The 14942-nt window shown below is 32.4% G+C and overlaps 1 protein-coding gene across 1 annotated transcript in view; it reads right to left on the bottom strand.

Moving 5' to 3' along the window:
* Positions 1 to 14942, bottom strand: part of SH3PX1 (sorting nexin 33-like protein SH3PX1) — a 73505-nt gene that overhangs the window by 25204 nt on the left and 33359 nt on the right. The window contains exon 2 of the mRNA XM_065503011.1: positions 7051 to 7703. Coding sequence (XP_065359083.1) covers positions 7051 to 7703 — 653 coding nt within the window. The remainder of the gene's footprint in view (positions 1 to 7050; positions 7704 to 14942) is intronic.

The following is a 14942-nucleotide window of genomic DNA, read 5'->3' on the forward strand; positions in this document are numbered from 1 at the left end:
GCAGATGCCAGTCCTTTCGATAGCCGGCCTTTTGATATTCTTATTGGGGCTGATTTATATCCGCAAATTATGTTACTGGCTCAGATCACAATTTTTGGCTGGATACTGACAGGTCCAGTTAATTCTATATAATTATCAGTTAATGGTATTTCACTAACTCGGGATTTCCTAAAAGACCTAATGCTGTCATTTGATTATTCCTCTTTTTATTACTATGAATCTACATCTATGAATTAAACACAAAAGAATTCAACATTTTAACTAACATTCGAATTCTATATTTACGTTATCATTAAAAAAAAAGCTCATTGAAATATATTTACGATTTACCCTAGTATGTATTATTTTACTATATTTTTTTTTTTTGGTTTTTAATAAAAAGAGCTGATGGCAAAGCAATACGCAAAAAGCCAGGGTATCCCACACGAAGAAAAAAAACACTGGGGAAAACGTTGGGCATTGAAAAATGCCTACTTCCTCCAGTATAACGCTGTTATGTCATAGACTTTTTTGGGAAAACCCTTGGAGGATGACTGGATGGCAACGCTTAATCAAAATAAGGTGGTAATGCCTGGCTGAGCCGGTAAAGGGGGCGTAAATTCCACCATCCAATCACCCTCAAGCCTCTGAACAAAAAATTCTAAATATAAAAATATATTTTAAAAAAAAGGAATAAAAAAACTACCGTTCAAATTTCCCTATTATTGAATTTTCCCCCTGATCTATTCCTAGGCATCGCAACTTCCTACTTACTTGGCCGCAGCGGATGTTTGCTGCTTGGCCTGCCCACCCTCTTCCATGGCAAACCTTTGGCCCATTAACTATGGGTTTGCCCCTAATTATACCCTACAGTCTTAAAACTAGCTCACTTACCGTTTATCCTCTATTACGCCATCATCTTAATTCCTTAGGAACACACACAGGAATGTTTTGATTTAGGGGAGATTATTGTCCGTTTGTGTGTAGGTCTAATCTGTCCGAAACAGTACATAACTTCCCTTCATCGTGACGTTTCCTTAATTGTGTTTCAATGTGTTTAAGTTTGTGTGTGTGATAATTTAGATACGTGTTTTATTTAAAGATGTATTTGGTGTATTTAGTGTATTGTGTTTTAATTTTGTGATTTAAATGTGTTTAAATTTTTGTATATTTGTGTTTTCTTTTTGTGTTCAAACTTGTGTGATGTATTCCAAATAGTGTATTTTTGTGTTTTAAATGTGTTTAAATTTCTTTTGTTTATTTTTGTGTTTAAAATTTCTTTTGTGTATTTTTATGTTTATTTAAATTTTAAATAATTGTGTATTATGTGCTTTAAATTTCTTTTTGTGTATTTTTGTGTTTATTTAAATTTTAAATAATTGTGTATTATGTGCAAACAAAAACCACGTCTATCCTCATTTTCATCTCTCTCCAAAAAAAAAAACTTCTTCTTCCTCCTGTACCATATCCTACCCGTTCCCTCATTCTTAATCTTTTCCCGCCTTTTCTCCATCTTTTTCCTGTACCAATCGTTCCCCTGAACAGCTGTTTCAAGGTTGCATTCAAATATAATTCTATGTTTTGATTTTCTTTTATTACTTTTGAATGCAACCTTAAACAGTTCAGGGGGCGACATGACAGTTAGTGACTAACGGTTGATTATTTCCTAAGACTTAAAAACTCGCATGCTAGCTTCCTTAATGAAACTAATTAACTGAGAGTATATACCGATGTCATGAGAATTTAATAAGTCAAAAAGATTAGTAAATTTAGAAAACATTGGTGTTTAATTCTTATATCATTGAATTCAGAATAGTGAAAGATAAGATGCTCAGAATTGTCGATCATGTTACAAAAATCACAAACATCAGACGATCTCTTACGTATCATGTGAAGGTAAACGCCACTATAACAGTGGCCACATAAGAGCCTATTAATCATCTTGATGTCAATTGGATCCCAAACAACACCCTTGTGCCAAGATCCTACAGGTATTTCATTTAAAAGAGAGAAAAAGAAACGTCCAGACACTTGAGATCTGGTCCAGTAGAAATCCAGCCACTCCTGATTAAGAGAATTCCTTATTCTCACAAGTGCATCCCTATTTGGAAGTCTTACCTCTAAAGGAGCGCCAAGAGAAACGGCCTGTTTGGCCAGGCAATCTACCCTCTCATTGAACCAAACTCCAACATGGGCAGGAACCCATACTATATGTACCTAAAGGATATGAGAATCAACTATAGAATTAACAATATCCGATACTATAAAGTTCCTCGAACTAGCATTTCTACTATCAGTGTAAATAACAAGATGCGAGTTATTATCCTCAATGGCTATATCAACAGCCCTTTTAATGGCAATTAATTCTCCAGACAGTGATGAAAGTCTCTCACGTGTACTGTACAAAAAGAAACGTCCAGTGAGAAGATTAAAAACAGCACATCCAGTGCCATTGTTCATTATCGAGGAGTCAGTAGCAACCAAAGTAAAATTCCTAATTTTATAGAAATCAACCGACGAACGATAGTGAGCTCCAAGGACCTCCTTCGACATACCTCTGTTCCTGTTAAAGGATGACTCAATAATAATCCTAATCTTGTCACTAGTGCCACATTCACCAAGTGACGGAATCGAGTCAAAAATATCCTTGTATTTCCCGTAGACAAAATATGAGGTGAGGGTGCCGCTCTAATCAAATCCATAAGAGACGGGTTATAACACGCAACCTTTAAAAGCTCCTTGGACGCAAGATAGACCGATCTAAGATGAGGTGGCAGTTCGTTGGCCAATACATAAATGGCCAGTATCGGAGTGGAGGGACACAGTCCTAGACAATGTCTTATGCCATGTTTCCACGGCAGTCTGAATTACCTAATTCGCGTTTTAAATTACGATTGCGAATCAACCTGTTTACACGACAACATTCGTAATTCAGTTTGACATTTATTTATTTCTTCTTCTTGTTTTTTTTCTTCTGTTTACATGTTTTGTTTATTTTGTTTGTTTGGTGCGAATTTTAAATTTGTAATTTGGCAATGGATAAAAAAGGTAAGTAAAAACCTAAAATTGTAGCATTATTAATTAAACAAATATAATTTAATTATTATTTTCTTTATTAGAAAAAAGAAAAAGTGCAAGCAAGTGGGACCAGGGCAGCTGATTTTGATACATAAATAATCGATAAAAATTAGAGATGACAGTCATTCGTTCGTAATTCATAAGGTAATTCAAACTGAATTACGTACGAACAAGGTTATTCGCACTTGAAATTTTGTATGGCGAATCATGTAATTCAGTTCGTAATTGGGGGTTGAATGACGAATGAGAGCGTGAATGACGAATAATGCCGTCGTGTGAACATGGTATTAGACTTGAGTTCTGGAAGGTCTGAATCTTCCTGTCAACATACCTAGGGGCGTGGGCAGAAGTAGATCTCGCATACTCAATCTCAATCTCAATCCAATCTGAGGCCTTAGACCTCCTCTGATGCCCGATAACTTTTTGAAAATATTGGTAGCTGAAGAGGATTCCCTCAAAACACGATCATAATGATCATTAAAGTCAAAGTATTTCTGATGGACAGACCAAGAAACTTAAGCGAATTCACCTGGGTAATAGGACAACCATCCACAGTGAGCCCATATCAAAATTAGCCCGTCTGCCAAAAAACATACATTTGGTCTTTGATGAATTAATACGCAAATTAAGGGAGGAACAGATCGATCGAAATTGACCAACTTTAGAATCAAGGTTAGATACCGCCTGCTCAAAAAAAGAATCAAAGGAGAGGATCAGAAAATCATCCGCATACTGAAAAATCAGGGTCCTATCATCCTCAAGAGAGTGAATACCAGCAGTGTATAGGTTAAAAAGTATCGGACTGAGGCAACTTCCCTGAGGAAGTCCATTAAAAACACTGACGGACATGTTACCCATACACAGCTCCCTTTTAGAGAGAAAACATGATATCCAATCAATCAAATCTAACGAAATAGCCTGACTGAGTAGAATGTTTCTTAGTATGGAAACATTCACACAGTCGTAGGTATTGCTGATATCGATAGATGCCAACACAACTCTGAAACCCGTTGACTTGAGATATGACACCCTGAAAAGAAACTCATTCAAACACGTTGTCGTCGACATTCTCCCTCTGTAAGCAAAGGAACGAGCGGGTAAGACTTCCAAAGCAACGACAGCCGTGTCAACCTTTTCTTTACCATCATATTCAACAACTTCAAAAAAACTGAGATGAGAGCAATCGTCCTAAAGTTCCTAAAATCATCTAGTGAAACATGCCTCTTGGGAATGGGAACAATCTTAATCTTCCTCCAATGTGGATGCAAAGTACAGTCAAGAAACAAATTATTGTAAACGTGTAAAAGAGACTCCTTAGATGCAACAGACAAGGATTTAACCATATCATAAGTGACTCGATCCAGACCCCCCGCAGAGGCTCGTTTCCTTGAGTCAAGAACATCAGTGAACTCCTTAAATGAGAAAGGTGTTCATATCCGATGGCCTAGAAGTAGAGAAAACAAAACGATCCCTAGATGAAACTTGATCCGCCAAATGCCTCAAGAAAGAACAATTAGCATCATCGTCCCACATCGAGGGTCAATTGGAGTTGTAATCCTTCAAACTATTGACAAAACGCCACGCGCATTTACAGAATCCTCCAGATTCTCCTGTGTTGGATACTTAAGAGCCTTACTGCTTGCTGCAATATGTTTCCTGAAGAGACATGAAAGACCACCATTCCACCAAGCCTTGGGCACAAATTTACCGGACTTGAATTTTGCATTAGAAATTTCATTCCTAAGGGAGTCCATAATACAATCCATATCTGGTTCCAGTTCTATTGTCGACAGATTCTGCAAGAGTCGGCGTTTAGAAAGAAATTTGGTCGGTGAAACCGCAACAGCACCAATCTCAATGATAATAGGAAAATGATGGGAACCGCCAGACCACATGGGACAAGTTCGCCATTAGACTGATAGAGAATATAGTCTAGCAATGGTCAAATCTAAAACAGTCCCTCTGTCGCTATCTAAATGAGGAAGAAAAGTGATGAAACCATCATTCAAACATACAAAATCTGATCGACTGAAAATGTCTCTAAAACAACATCCTCGGGAAGAGTCCAGCCTGTCACCCCAAAGGGAATGATCTAATTGATTTAATGGTCATAATTTTCAAAATATCATCCTCCTCGCGCCATTTGGGACACAATTTCCTATCTCTGCTAGAATGAGATAGACCTCCACACAAGACACTTCTTAATGCAATTGCCATCACAAATTTCATTAGAACAATTCAAACATCTCTTCTTGGAACGACAACCTTTAGATGTGTGACCAAGGCGACCACAATTGTGGCATTGTCTGAGTGGGAGATAGTAAATATTAACTTTAATATGAGAAAAATCCAAAATAATGTCCTCCGGAATGTTGCCTGAGCGAAAACCAATCTTCACAGAGTACGTTGGCGTTTCCTTACCACTGTCCTTATCCTTTTTAACAAACCTCTTAGCAGACACAATATCAACGTCAGAAGTTGCAGACTCACAAATATAATCTTCGGACAACTCCAAAGGAATGTCATGAATCGCCCCATAAGAATAAATAAAGGTATCTGTACCGCAATTCTGTAACTTTTTAACGAGAAAATTTTGTCGTTAAGTAATCAAAATTCGTTAGTTAACAATATTTATCGTTAAGAGATATTCCGAATTAAATTTTACCGATTATTTTCGTTAAAAATAGTCGGTAGATAACGAAATTTGTCGGTAGGTTAACGACAAATAAAATGTTCTAGTTAAGCCATAACGATAATTGTTTAGGAGTTAGTTTTGTTATAAATATTCGAAATAAGTTGTTTTTTGAAAGTACGGTTGGTCAACTATTTTGTGTTAACATGCTTAAATTATCTTTTTAAGATAAATTTGGACATATATTTGGTCAATTCACATATCTCGTCTCGGCGGCTCGGCTTAACCGACTCTTAGGCATTGGGCGCAGGTCTCTGCTGGCTGGTTACGATAACACAATAAACATAGCATACATAGTAGTATTATTTTAGGACATTTTTTGCTTGAAAAGCAATAAAAACCACTGTGAAATATTAGGACATTATGAGACCTTGTGAATTGACCAATTATATTTATTTTGAAAAGCAATACAAACCACTGTGAAATATTAGGACAATATGACATGATAAGAGACCTTGTGAATTGACCAATTATATTAATTTTAGAAAATAGTATTCGAATTTTAAGAGCAACTTTAAATTGGGGCATAATATCCATAATTAGTGAGCATTTTAAACCATATTTGGCTATGTGATACGAGTATAAACTTATACAAGACCGTATTCTAAGAAGGAAATTCGTTGGAATTTGTCGACTGTCCTTATAACAACGCATATCTAAATTCTGAATCAATGATCACTTGTGGTGGCATAGACATATGTATTACACTGGGTTACTTTTATTTTTAGAAAAAAACTCTTGTTCTTTTGTTTTCAGTAGGTTTCGCGAATATATTTGGGTGAGCTGATGCTTGATTTTTATATAAAATGCGATTATTTATTCACACGACTACGAATTTATCTGCAAACAAGAAAAAATTCTGAATATTTTTATGATTTTTTAATTTTAAAAATATTGACATTTATATTTTTAACTATATTCGTCGTTAAAATGTATTACCGAGAGATATCGTTAACTTCAAATAGTGAATATTAAATTCGTTAAAGCAACCGATATTTTTCGTTACTTAACGACATCGGTAGGAAAGTATAAAAAGTTACAGAATTGCGGTACTGGAATAAAAGCCTTCAAACCAATCTGACTCAAATCCTTACCAACAAAGTTTTTTCATTCCCATACATTTCTGCGTTGTTCAAATAATTTGAAACTTCTTTTTTTTACTCCTAATAAACTTTTTAGCGCCAAACGTTTCCCGTATGATTTTTTGATCATCACAGGATCAACGAAAAAGGCTGTAGTTTAAAATATAAAGTAACGGTACAACATGACAGAGTGTACTAATATTACAGATTAAAACTTACCTGTAAATGTGCAACCTATCAGAAAATGGTATCCAATCTAATTTTGGCTGTTCACCACTCTGTTGACCAATTGCAGCAAATATATCTCCTATTTTGGATAAGCTTTCTGAGAGAGATTTATTGTTAGATGGAGGCGCACGTCTTTCGTCAATACAAATAGCCCGCGACAAATCCAATAACCCATCACCAATACGCTGAAACTCTTTCTTCGATTGAGTTTGATATCGTTTTGTCATGTCATTCGAAATAGCTAACAAATTTCTCACTGACAAGTCCATGGAATGAATAAACTGTGAACAACTGTCCATTTGCGAGTCAACATATGATTGTAGTAATTGTTTTTCTGGTGGTGATATAGCCCAACAATAAGTAATGCCTACGTAAGTGTCGCGTTCAGCTTTTCTTTTCCCCATTTTCCAAACTTTCTCATCCGTGCATGTTAAGAAATGGTGCCATACCTCGCATCTAGATAAAACCGGATGTCGACACACCCAATCAACAAATTCCTGTAATTGCACCCGGCGATGTTCAACAAACTGTTCTTCATAACGTCCAGATATTTGCTTATCAGGTAAAGGGGGAATTGGAATCAAACAAAACTTGTCCACCAATCTCTCATGTAACCAATCAAAATGTTTATATCGCCGAGATACCTAAATAAAAGTATTAAAAATTAAAAAAAAAAAAAAAATTAAATCGATGAAATATTTTTGAATTTACCAAGTCGTTATTTAAGAAAAGAAAAGTTATGTTAATATAATTGTTGATGGTAATTTTTTCAATTATTCTACTGTAAATAGAACTAAATCAGTTGTTTTAATAACTGATAAAATCTTGTGAACTAGCTTTTAAAATTACACACAGGATCGCCATAAAAGCATTTTGTCCTAATTTCATAACCTATTGTCTATTACTTGCACTAACGTAATATTGTAGTTGTAATCTTAGTGCACAAGCTCATGTGAGAAAATCAAAGGTAAGATTTGAATTTAATAAAATAAACTTATTTTTACATTGAAAAAATTATAAAATCTTTTGTATTTTTCTTTATATTTTGCACATACACAAACAAGTAACATAAAGCCCCACTTGTAGATTCCCTGTTGCTCCTGATGATATTAGCTTATTTTCATGATTCTACGTTTCTTGGTAAAGAAAAATACTAAAAGTACCATTAGAATAAAGAAAAACTATCTCAAAATCTGCCCTTGGATTCGTATTCACTCAGAACTATATATGCTTAATTTCTTGTCTCTTTTCTGGTATTATATAAAATTAAAAAGAACCATTATCAGAACCAAATACTATTAGTTTCCCTAGAAACAATTAAAAATATCATTCAAGATCAGTTTTTAAATATGATGCAGGAATTCAAGAATTTCACTATTCTTTAAAATTATTTGAAATTAAAGTCTTTTTAGGTTTAATATAGAAATAAATATTAAATAAAACATACTTTTGTTTAACATTGTTACTAAAATTTTTTGAACATTAATTATACCCTACACCACCATAGTGGGGAGGAGTACAGGTCGCAGAGTACAGGTCGTAATTTTGATAAAATTTGGTACATATTATTTTTTCGGCTCCCATATAAGGCCCACTTTCGAAAATCACTCAAAAATATAAATTATTGAAATTTTAAAAGAAAAATGTTTTTGCTCTTTTACTTAGTGTAGGGTATTATATGGTCGGGCTTGACCGACCATACTTTCTTACTTGTTATACCCTCCACCACCATAAGTGGTGAATGAGGGTATATATAAGTTTGAAATATTCATCTGAGACCCAACAAAGTATATATATTATGGATCCTTGTGAAATTCTAAGTCGATTGAGCCATGTCCGTCTGTCTGTCCGTCTGTCTGTCCGTCTGTCTGTGTAAAACACGCTCACGTCCAAAATAGACAAACAAAATTGGTAGACTTGAATGTTTATTGTTCTCCTAAGCAGTTTGGTATTGAAAATCAGCAAAATCGGTTAAGTTGAACCAGAGTTATGAACGAAAATCTGAAAAAACTTGCTAATTTTAAAATAATTTTTGTTATTTGTGCAAATATATTGCAGATAATAACATAAAATTTTACACATATTATTTTTATGTTATGTCCTTTTAACTCTGGTAAAAATTATAAGAATCGGTCAGGAAAAATAAGTTTCGTGCTTAAAAAAATCACAACACCAAATTTTTTTGTGGATCGGTCCATATTTGACCATAGCCAACACCCCCCCCCCCCATATAAAGTTCACTTCCGAAAATCACTTAAATAAGCTTAATGTCTTATAAATATCGCTATTAAGTTGAAATTCGTCATAAATAGTCCCCATATATACCAAAATCGCTATACCTAATTCTATGAAGATCGGCCCATAATTGGTTATAGCTCCCATATAAGGACCACTTCCGAAAAACACATTAACCTACATAAATATCTAAAAAATATCAATATCAAATCAAAATTTTACACAGATCCGTAATTTATATTTAGAAATCATAATACAGGATTTTTTGAATATCTGTACATATATGACCATAGCTCCCATATAAGGTCCACTTCCGAACATCAGTTAAGTACTCATAAATCTCTTATAAATACCTTTATCATGCTAAAATTCGACACAAATAATACTCATATACATAGAAATCACTGTACCAATTTTTTATGCAGATTGGCCATAGCTCCCTATAAGGCCCATTTCCGAAAAAGATATTAACCTTAATAAACATTTAAAACATATCGATATCAAAATGAAATCATACTTCTGGATTTTGTGAATATCGGCCCATATTTACCATAGCTCCCATATATCCAGGTCCACTCCCATATATTAGGCCCATAATAGGCCATATCTTTCATAAAATAGCTTTTAAAAATCATACTACTGAATTTTGTGAATATCGGTCCATAATTGGCCATAAGTCCCACAACCCAATATTTTGAAATATGTCTAAACATATTGGTATACCCTTTTTTATACTCTCTTCACTTGAGGTTAAAAAGGAAAATTGTTGATCCAAACGTATTAACTAATTATTTAGTATATAAATTGTTAAATTTCATACGTTCTAATAGGAATTTCAATTATAAGTTGCTGAATTAGATAAAATTGTTTGTACATTTGAAATAAAATATCTTCTTCGTAAACTAGTCTTTCTAACAATTGTTATATTATTTCAGTTGTTATACCATCATATTTAGGTGGAGGGTATTAAGATTCAGCACGGCCGAATATAGTACTCTTACTTGTTTTTTTAAAAATCAACTCTGTTGTACTTGTTGACATTTCTATTTCAGTTTTTTCCCTCAAATCATAAAAAGAAGAACAAAATGTAGAATTAATTAATTTTATTTTATTCCCATACAAAAGTTTTATAATATGTATCAGTTTATTAACAAATTTACTTTGTCACAAAATAGCTGTTGTTTAAAGACTTAACAAACGGCTGGACCGATTTTAATTAAATTTTCAGGAAATCTTCACAATAGCCCAGCGGGTAACACTGTATAATTATATTTTTGATATATTTTGATATTGTGTAAAAATCAAATTTTTACATTATACCGCTCTATATTTCATAAAAATGGATGTGTGGACTCAAAAATGGCTGGACCGATTTTGATGAAATTTTCACGGAATCTTCAGAAAAGCCTTTTGGGTAACAGTGTAAAGTCAGATTTTGGATTTTCGGTCTGTGAAGGGCCAGCAACGCGGACCGGGTTCAGCTAGTATTTCATAAAAATCGATGTGTGTATGTACAGTTCCGTATGGACTCAAAAATGGCTGGACCGATTTTGATGAAGTTTTCACGGAATCTTCAGAAAAGCCTTTTGGGTAACAGTGTAAAGCCAGATTTTGGATTTTCGGTCTGTGAAGGGACAGCAACTCAGACCGGGTTCAGCTAGTGTTCTATAATATTGAACCTAGAATCAGGAAATTACTTTGATTTCAAACTTGACTATTATTGGTACTTTTTATTATATTCAATTATTTTTCTAATATGTATACATAATAGTTGGCTGATATGCTTCTGAGTAAAGAAACAATCAAAGATAGATAGGCTTAATGACATTGAGCTAACAAAAACTATTAGTATTTTCTCCAACTAATAATACTTTTTGACTATTTTATAATAATAAACCTAAAAATTAGGCACACAGTTAAAATTCACAAAATGTTACTTTAGTGGTACCTTTCTTTAGCATTATCTATAAGAGCAGAATCATTATGCTGAGTGGAAATATAAAATGTGGGTATTTATGGTAATTTTTTATTCTAATAATACGTTTCAAATGAGATTGAATGCACTTTACAAGGAATCAATTAACATGAAACTAGAGACATATTATTCTGAATTAGTATTAACTCAAAAAAGGATACTTAATAGTATTATTTCATTCTTCCAATTAGGGTGGCGAAGCTTACCGGGCCAGCTAGTCCTCCATACTTTTATACAGGGTTCAGAAGAATTCATGTATGAGCACTTAAATTTATTCATTCATGATAAATTTTCATGAATGAAATTTGCAATTTTTTTTTATGCTCACATTCGAAAATGAGTAGCTAAGAATTGTTTGAATTTTAAGCACACATAACTGAATACACTGTTTTTTTCTTTAAAGTACATATACGTATGTGAATAGTAAGAAATAAAAAATGTCCAATGCTCGAAATTGAGAGGCTCTTTTATGTTCATACACATTATTGTTGTTGGTTTGTTTTATCATATATGTTCCGACTTCTTTTATATTCATGTGTAAGTTGTTTGTTTTATTTCTTTCTATTCAATGAAAAAAATAAAAAAGAAAATGTAAAAATACGGACCTTTTACATGTTCCAACTTTGGATGCGTGTAACTTCTTATAGGGACGAGATAACTGTTAGCAAATTGTTTTTATTTTATTTAGAATTATATAGCCAATATAGCTGATTTTTTTTGAAAAAAATTCGACCGCCATGTCTAAAAAACCAAAAAAAAGATCGGGCAAAGTTAAAAAAAAAAATAAATAAATAAACCCAAATATCTCTTCAACTAAAAGAGATAAACGATATGTGTAATATTTAAATTTCAGCTCATTTGGATCTTAAAAGGATTTTTTGGTGATTTTTTTTAAATGTGAGACACTAGGTGACCAACTTTGAGGGCTGAACACCTGAAAATCAACTCGAAAACACCTCAGCTCCAACCATATGAAATTTCGTAAATGTATGTACTAGTTTGCGAGATACCGAATTATTTAAAAAAAAATATTTTCTAAACCATATCAACAATAACCATAACCGGTTATAAATTTCTACTTAATTTCTATTTTCTTATTATCTTGATATGTGCAGCGTAAATAAACAAAATTTTTCATTTGTTTGCTTTTCATTTTTGAACGTTTGTGCAAAATAAAACTTGATGCTCTTCATTTGTGAACAATTTACAAAAATGTTACTTCTCAAAAATACATGTGTATGCAAAAAGTTCCTATTATTTTCTCATTTTTGAGTGAAAATAAAAAACAATACAAATCCTATCATACATGAATGAATAAAGCAAACAATTTTTTGTCTTCGTACACGAATAGAACATAACACAACAAAAATCTAAATTTTTTTCGGTTTCGGTTAAAACCGAACACGAAACTCTATATAATATTATTTGTATAAGTTTATTGATTTAAATGTCGTACTGAACTAGGGATGCTAATCCCGAAATCCCGAAAATTACGAGATTTTTTAATATTTTAGGATGAAACCTAGAAAGCTAAATTTCAGCATACTTATAATACTAATATAAAACAAGTAAGAGTGTTATATTCATCTTTTATACCCACCATGTAGTTTTGGTCTTCTATGGGGACTTGAATCAGTATTTATGAATGAATGAAATTAATGTTAATATCATTATATATAAATTATTTATTGACAATACAATATTTTCTGATATAGAGGTTATATTATTATGGACTGGTCCTCACAAGAGTTGGTAGAAAGATTAATTTTCATATACAACTTGTTTATTCAATTTTATCACTATATTAATTATTATAAGACAATTATGAATGCTAAAGTCATTTTCTGAAGGGGACCATGTATGGGGACTAGGGACAAATGTATCCCGGTTTCCGCAATACTTTATATATATTTCAATTCAATCCATTAGTTTTTGCATTGTTATATTTCTACTTAGTGTATTAACGAAATAAATAGTTTTTATTGTTAAACTTGATGTTTTTTGACATTTAATTAAAATCCCGAAGTCCGGGATTTACATTTCTAAAATTCCGAATCCCGGGATTTGTAAAACCCAGTCCCGTTCGGCATCCCTATACTAAAAAAATTCGTTAAACACAAAAATAACCCTATCTCTTCACTTGTGAAATATACAGTAAACTAATTTTTTTTGCTTTCATTGTTTAAAAAAATCCAAAAGTACCTAAAGAAAAAGGAACAAGACACTTTTTCTTTTATTCTTGACTCGCCCAGATTCACAAATTTCGAAAATATATAATAAACAGAATTGATTCCAATGGTCCAAGAACTTAGAAAAAACCATTTCTTCTTGATTTGTAAATTGATTTCGCTGATTTTAAATACCAAAATTTTCTAGAGTATATTCTTCCTGCTTCGTACTTACACTCAGAAAGACAAATATATATATATATTAGAGTGACAGCCGATTTTTTTTTTTTAGATTTCAAAGAGTGCCGGTTTTGGGCCGATTTTCATGAAACTTGAGGAAAATATAACATAAAGTCCAGAATTTAAAATAACAGCACAAAAATGGAAATTAACCCTTAGCAGCACTTGGGGTCCAAATTATTCTCAACTTTTAAAATCAAGAAAAACACAACCATTTTGACCCCAAGTCCTCTTAAAGGTTAAAATTCATTTTTGCACTGTTGTTGTAAATGCTAGACCCCAATATATATTTTCCTCAAGTTTCATGAAAATTTCATTAGAAATTCCAAATATTGAAAAATTTGACCTTTGACCTTCACGATTCAAAGGTTATCGTTTTCCGATTTCAGTAAAACTTTCAGAACATATTTAAAATTACAAGGACTATAATATTATGAATAGGTTTTACTTAAAATTTATAACAGTAAGGAAATTGGACTCATTCGCCTAAATATGGACAAAAAATTAGTTTTTCTTGAAAAACGCAAAATTTCAATCGCAGGTACGGAAAAACTGTAAGAGGTATTGACATAATTTTTTCATATTTTTATTCCCTATTTTGATCTCAATAAACTCCAATGTGATGATCGAAAAAATCTGAAATTTGTTTAACAAAATTTTTAAAAATTTGAAAATGGAGTTTTGAAACAGCCGTTAAAAAAAATTATTTTTTTTGGCCATATCTGCGAATAGGTTAACGGTATCCTACGAAGACAAAAACTTATATACAAGTAAATATGGACATATTTTAAGTAAAAATGAGCTTTTATTTTAATTTTTCTCGAAATATCTAAATTTTTTTTTCTAAATTTTTTGTTCAATTGGCCTGAAACAGTTAATGGTCTGGCGAATTTGTAATAACTTTAACATTTTTTAATAAAATTTTGTCATTTATATTTCATTACAACGATAATTACGTACATATTTCGATTCTTTTGCATTCAATTGCAAAAGTATTTATTTAGTAGCAACATTTTTTCAAAAACTGAAAAATTTGCATTTTTCTCTAATTTTGGCGATAATACAGTATTGGGTCATTTTGAACCAAAGGAGATACAGGGTTAATTTCCAAAACTTTTTTTTAATGTAATATTCATTAATATAAATAAATCTACATATTTCTAGAAAACAATGCAGAAAGTTAACGAGTTTCACCTATTTATTCCATATTAACAGTAAAATTTTGCATATATCTGAACTTTGACCTCGATGCGCGTCCAGAAATC

The sequence above is a fragment of the Calliphora vicina genome, chromosome 3 (genome assembly GCF_958450345.1).
Source record: "Calliphora vicina chromosome 3, idCalVici1.1, whole genome shotgun sequence".
Taxonomy (NCBI): Eukaryota; Metazoa; Arthropoda; class Insecta; order Diptera; family Calliphoridae; genus Calliphora; species Calliphora vicina.